The following is a 6,365-nucleotide window of genomic DNA, read 5'->3' as shown; positions in this document are numbered from 1 at the left end:
GTAAATTTTTTATTTTTATATATTTAATTTATCATCCTTGTCGAAGTAACGTAAATAGGTGACAAACGCAAATTTTAAAATGTATAAAAAAATTAAATTAATAAATAATGTGTCCAGGTGTTTCCATTTTGAGAAAAATTAAAAATTATAGTTGATATCATTAATATTGGAGAAGTTCCCGCGAGAAATGAAAGCGGATAGTGCCGGCTTGACGAAGAACCAAGTTTTTACGAAGGGTATGGTTATTAAGGTGTGCCAACGAAGTTCGCAATAATGGGAGTTCTAACGGGACACTATCCTATTGGTACTGATCGTTTGTGACGAGAGATGGATAGGAAACATCTAGACACTTCCTCCTCTATTGTCTCGTTTTCGCTAGACTTAGTTTTTCCATCTCGGTCATTATAGCTTCTCCGACACAAATTCGTAACAGGCTCGAAGCGCTTTGTCAATATGGTAGACGGTCGTATTGATCCATACTTGCTCAACAGGCCAGCATTTTTAACTGTCCCAGTGGGCTCATTCATACATTTTATAATAATAATTATTCTTTTTTTTCATTTTCGACATGCGTTTTTCACTTTTCTTTGCTAGTTGCATTTAGGAAACTATAAATTTACAAATTCGCCAAATCATTTAATAAAACTTCCGCAAATTAATAATGTCAAAAAAATAGTTTGTGTTATATATGCAACTATTTGTGAATATACACTTACTAATTAATTATGGATCTCTTTATCTTTATTACTTACAAACACGTTTTATATTTATCATTACCAAATTGAGATTACCAAAAACTAGAAAAAGACTGTCTAAAACTTCTCTGAGAAAATAAAAAGGTTATTAAGTTGTGGTTTACGACTTATGTAAAAAAAAAAAGAAAACTGAGAAATACGTCATTAACAGGCAGGGCGGGCTTATGCATGATATGCTTAATTGTACCTGTCTTGGTTGTTACGTCTGCGACGTGATTACGATGACTCATCCTAATACGGTAGACGAGGACGAGGTTATTGGGGTGCAGCTATTTGTTGCGCTCCTAACTGGCTCACTTTGCCGCTTATATTGGTCATTAGTAAGTGTTCTGGCATTAATCTGTTTTTAGTCCTCCAAGGGATCTATATCTTATCTTGCATCTTTCGTAAATTGATCTCGTAGAAAGTGGGCGTCTAGGGCTAGTTTTAGCGACTTCCCACAACTCAATAGCCAGTAACTAGCTCCATTTCTCAAATACCCCTAGAGGATAGCGTTCTTACCGAGAATATGAATAAACCCAGATCTTTTGGCCTTTCTAACCAATGTAGTGGATTGGTTTCTTCTTTTTCCTGTTTTTTGGGTTTTATACTTGACTGCAACTCAGGTTTTGTCCCTTGGGGTTTTCGTTTTTTTACGTCGACCAGATTTTCTACTTTTTCCTGTAAGTTAACAATTTGATTCGGCATCGCTTCATCATGGGAAGTTTTGAACTTTTTTGGTGCCGAGTGACTTTTCCAGAATTCCATCACTTAATTGTTAAATAAAGTCCCAATTTAATGGTTATGCACTTATCTTTATTTCTTACTCAAACAACTTAGCGCTTATTACTCGTAATTCGAGTTTATAACTTATTTCTTATAGCTCTTTACTAAGAACCACTCTTATTAGTAGATTGTTACCAAAACATCGCCACTCGAACATTCTGGCAACTACGAACTTCGCTACCTTGTTCTTCTTTACTGGCATAGACGACACTTACGCGGTTATAGTCGAGTTACGCGTTTCTTCTTTCCACAATGTGGCGCAATGGTGATTCCAAGCGAAGCCAAGTCCTCCTCCAAAGTCCTTCCTTCATCGTCCATGCCTCTGCACCACATCGCAGGACAGGAATAATGAGTGACTTATTGAGTTTGGACTTTGTTCGTAAGGAGGACTTTACATCTTAATTGTCTGCGCAGTTCGAAGTAGCACCTGTAGGGAAGAGTTATTCTGCGTTGGAATTCGAGGCTGAAATTGTTGTTGATGTTAATGCTGATTCCAAGATAGACGAAATTATAACGCGACTTCGAAGTCATGACTCTCAACAGTGACGTGGGAGCCAAGTCTAAGAGGACTAACGGCGCGGATGATTCCATTAATATCATTAACATCGGCATAAACCAGCAGTTGTTCACTCTTATATTAGATTGTACCTGATCGATTTAGCTCTACAGCTCGAATTATTTTCTCCAGCGTTAGATTGAAGAAGTCGCACGATAAGGAGTCGCCTTGTCTGAAACCACGTTTAGTATCGAACAGCTTGGAGAGGTTATTTTCAAAAGGCAGCTTTAAAATCGACAAAGATATGGTGTATAGATTCTATATTTTCACGATCTTTTCCAAGATTTAGAACATGGTGAATATCTTCACTTTAGATTTTCCAGGCCTAAAGCCACACTGAAAAGGTCCAATCGGTGTGTTGACGGTGGGCTTTAATATTTCACACAATACGCTCGATAAACCCTTATATGCGATGTCGAGGAGGCTTATCCAATTGTAGTTGGCGCAGATTGTGGGGTCTCCCACCACGGTCAGCCTTAACCCATTTGGGGATATTTCATCATGGAGTCTGAATTTATCTACCGTAGTGACAAAGTAGTGGTCCCAATCGATATTAGGACCTCGGAGGGAACGCACGTCTAGAACACTGGAGGCGTGATTGGTGGCTTTTCGATCCAGATACAGCCAGGTAGCTTGATGTATTTTCTTATGTTAGAATCTAGTACTACAGATAACCATATTTCGGGCCCCGGCGAAGTCGATCAGCCTCAACCCTTTTGGAGATGTTTCTTCGTGGAGGCTGAATTCACCGACTCTCTATACCTTTCTTGCCCACCCTGGCCTTAAAGTCGTCAAGCAAGATTTTGACATCATGGCGGGGGCATATCTCATATGTGCGCTCCAAGCGCTCATAGAAAGCATCTTTGGTCACATCGCCCTTCCCTTCCGTCGGGGCGTTGGCGCAAATCAACGATATGTTGAAGAACTGCGCCCTGATGCGGATAGTGGCTAGACGTTCATCTACCGGAGTGAATACCAGTACTGGGCGACAGAGTCTCTCTCTCACCACGAGTCCCACACCAAATTTGCGCTTTTTATATGGCCACTGTATTAATCATTTACAAAGACCTTGTCCCGCCCATCGTATTTATTGGACAGCGGTTGTGTTACTCTAACGAGGACATCAACCAACCGGGCAGGGACACCTCCCAATTAAAGGACCGGATATTCCAGGTGCATGCCCTTAAATCGTTATCGTTAATGCGTTTGCCATGGTTATCATCAAAAGGGTAGTTTCTCTTCCGCGGCTGTTTTTTACTTGTCATTGGGGGCGTTTTTTACTTGGCGGGTCCCAAGGGATAATTTGCCTTCTCACTTTAGTTTTTATTCAAACCGCTACTTTTAGAATACTTGGTCTAAGACCAGAAGTCGTGAACTGCTTGAGTCATATGTAAAATAATCGTTTCTGGCCGCTCCCAAGCGAATGGTAATCAGAGAACTTTCCTCACTTGCGTAAACTTCTGCACGGATTTAATTTCAGCTGGCAGATACGGTTTTTCAATTTGTGAAATCTTCAGATCCTTTATATTGCTATTTGGAATTTATTAGATAACGCACTTCTAACACTAATTTTAACGGATTTCTCGATCGTCTACCTTGTAACTTACTCTTGAGTTTGATCATTACATTGTTAAATAAAACTCCCAATTTAATGGATATGCATTTATCTTTATTTCTTACTGAAACAACTTAAAGCTAATTACTCAAGATTCGAGTTAGCAAATTATTTCTTATAGCTCTTTACTCAATAACTCTAATTAAAACTGTGTCCGCGTTATTACCAAAATATCGCCACTCGAACATTCTGGAAACTACGAATTTTGCTACCTAGTTACTACTGACAATTTATCGTCGATTCTATTTTGTTTTAACATTCGTATTTGCTACAATATGTTTGCTGAAAGCCTTACAGAATACAATCACGTTATATTAAGCATACGCAATAAGTAGCCTGCATTGGCTATAGTGAGAGCAATAATGCTATCTAGACAACGTCTCTTATCAGTGGAGATGCTCCGTAATGGGGACCGTTTCATTTTGATTAAAAATGTCAGCGGGAGGACAGTGTGAGGACTTTTTGGAGTTCCAGGTAAATTATTTACAAGTGCATATAATGACCATTTCATTAATAAAATGTAATTAAAGGAAAGCATAAAACAAATGCGAGCATTAGACGACAATATAATATATATGCTAAACACATCACTGCCAACTGAATCTTTTAAAGGTCAGGTTAATTCCGAAAAAGTGTGTACGAACTTATTTAACCAGCTTCAACAAGTCCACAAGTCGCGGGAGAAAAAAATTAATGATTGCATACTTTCATCTGCTGAAACGTTAAAAAAATTGCGTGAGTTACGTGAAAATAACCGCGATGATGTCGACATTGATAAGAAATTCAAATCGGAGCAGCGTAAGGTTAGTAATAATTGATAGTGAGGTGTTAAAGGAAGGAGAAAATCACATCATAATAGGTCTCAACACTTGAATTATAAAACCGGAGCTCTTTTCCTGTGTCTACAAATTGTTGCGCAATCAAAAATTATGTGTGGCCTGTTTTCCGCATCATGTCACAGAACCGGCAGTTTACACAAGAGGCTATACTAATGTTAAAAATGTGTTGCTAGAGCCTCCAATGTCCAGTGGTAAATTCCAATAATGGTCGCAATTTGTCTCTAAGAAGAATTATAATTATTTAAACTTTGTTAGGTTGTAACTTTCAATTATAAGCATCATCTGGTGCATGCCTGCCGCTTCGCAGCATCTTCCAACATGGTAGAATCACAACACTTTAAACACTCTATAAAGGAGCTGCAACGTAAGGAGGATTAAGCAGGGCAATTCCTTTCGGCAACAACTCCAAGGTATGCGCCATGCCAAGTTGCTAATGGTGGTTACAATCTTAGCAGGTTTAAATATGTAATCAACCTCCCCAGGAACAAACTCCGGCTACTTGTCGTATTCTACACTGGCTGTTCTAAGCTCAAGATGCACTTATATAATATGGGCCTAGCTTTTTGTGCAAATTGCCGGTTCTGCAGCATAGAACTCCAGAACACTTGCTGATTCACTGCACGACCAGAGTATACATCCTTCTGATGAATGCTAGTATACAGCGCCAATTCGCGTTTTTAATCAAACTTCACATCAGGGCTAGGCCTATTCGATTTCATTACTAAGTTCTAAGGTTTTTACGAATAACCGAATCGCATTGTGAGTGAAAAGGTGAAGGAACTCTTCAGTTATGCTCCATAACAAATTAATTAATATGCACGCAAAAAGTAGTTTATCGAATACCTTTAAAATTATTTATACATTATTTTTTAAAACTTCTGTATTTAGCGTTTAAGGCTTGAATTGTATTGAATACGTTCTAACCTATTTTGTACAAAAATTGTTTTTATTTTAATTTCAGCTTCGTCTTTTACAATCTGAAGTTAACGTGGAAGACATTGTAAATCAGAGGTCATTGAAAGCCTTCAAAGAACGATGTCGGACCTACATTCGTACCAGTGCAACATAGTGGATTGTGTTAAAATATCTAAAAAATATATTTTTTTAATTTTTAATAATAATGAAATTTTAATAGATTGATCAAGTTTTTGTTGACAAAAATTTACAATTTCTTTTCCTGGATTTAGCGTTGAAAGTTAAGATTATGATATTTTATCCACCTATCGGTTGAACCAACGGTTAATTCCCAAAAGCACATCTACAGACTTAAGTTAAAATGTTTAAAATGAGTTTCTTAAGGTACAATTGAATTGACAATCGAAACTTGTGTACATATTAAACGTTTCGTTCTATCGCAAATTCTTTCGATGTATTGGAGTTTCGGAAGCGTTGATGTCCCGGGACCAAATTTGCGGCAGGCTAGTGGATTATAGTTGCACTCATGCTTGCGTTGTATACTTAAATAGGATTGTTATTTACAGAGGATTACAGAAATGGTCTACTTGAAAACGCAGATAGCAACTCTGAGTTGATGTTCTTGGACTGTGGTTCCTTTAATGAGCGTGTCATTTTTATGGCAATTAATTGATAGAAAATCCATTGAACTGCAACGGTTTTTGAATCAAAATAAGTGCTTATCTGAGAACTATAGGGGTTCACTACAATTTAGCGCAATATTTGCTAAATATATTCTAAAACCAGCCTTCAGCATACATAAAACACAACAAAAGTTTTTACCGTTATCAATAAGCATCGAAATCTCAAGAAAAATACAACAAAAGTAAAGAGCAAATCATACATACAAATTTGAGTAGACTGGCCACTGCTCATGTCTA

The 6,365-nt window shown here is 37.8% G+C and overlaps 1 protein-coding gene across 1 annotated transcript; it reads left to right on the top strand.

Moving 5' to 3' along the window:
- Nucleotides 1–4,052: 4,052 nt before the first annotated feature.
- LOC126763467 (protein MIX23) lies at nucleotides 4,053–5,691 on the top strand. The gene is made up of 3 exons (XM_050481003.1): nucleotides 4,053–4,165; nucleotides 4,222–4,494; nucleotides 5,492–5,691. The coding sequence occupies exons 1-3, from the start codon at nucleotides 4,124–4,126 to the stop codon at nucleotides 5,597–5,599; spliced, it is 423 nt and encodes a 140-aa protein (XP_050336960.1). The 5' UTR covers nucleotides 4,053–4,123; the 3' UTR covers nucleotides 5,600–5,691.
- The last annotated feature ends 674 nt before the right edge of the window (nucleotides 5,692–6,365 follow it).

Source organism: Bactrocera neohumeralis, chromosome 6 (assembly GCF_024586455.1).
Source record: "Bactrocera neohumeralis isolate Rockhampton chromosome 6, APGP_CSIRO_Bneo_wtdbg2-racon-allhic-juicebox.fasta_v2, whole genome shotgun sequence".
Taxonomy (NCBI): domain Eukaryota; kingdom Metazoa; phylum Arthropoda; class Insecta; order Diptera; family Tephritidae; genus Bactrocera; species Bactrocera neohumeralis.
The sequence above is the reverse complement of the archived record's forward strand: the minus strand, read 5'-3'. Positions and strand labels throughout refer to the sequence as shown.

Excerpts from the sequence above, each read along its gene's own strand:
- LOC126763467 (XM_050481003.1), top strand. The coding sequence starts at position 4,124 with ATGTCAGCGGGAGGACAGTGTGAGGACTTTTTGGAGTTCCAG. Across the intron at positions 4,166-4,221 it reads AGGACTTTTTGGAGTTCCAG|GAAAGCATAAAACAAATGCG; the intron begins GTAAATTATTTA and ends ATGTAATTAAAG. Across the intron at positions 4,495-5,491 it reads TCAAATCGGAGCAGCGTAAG|CTTCGTCTTTTACAATCTGA; the intron begins GTTAGTAATAAT and ends TTTTAATTTCAG.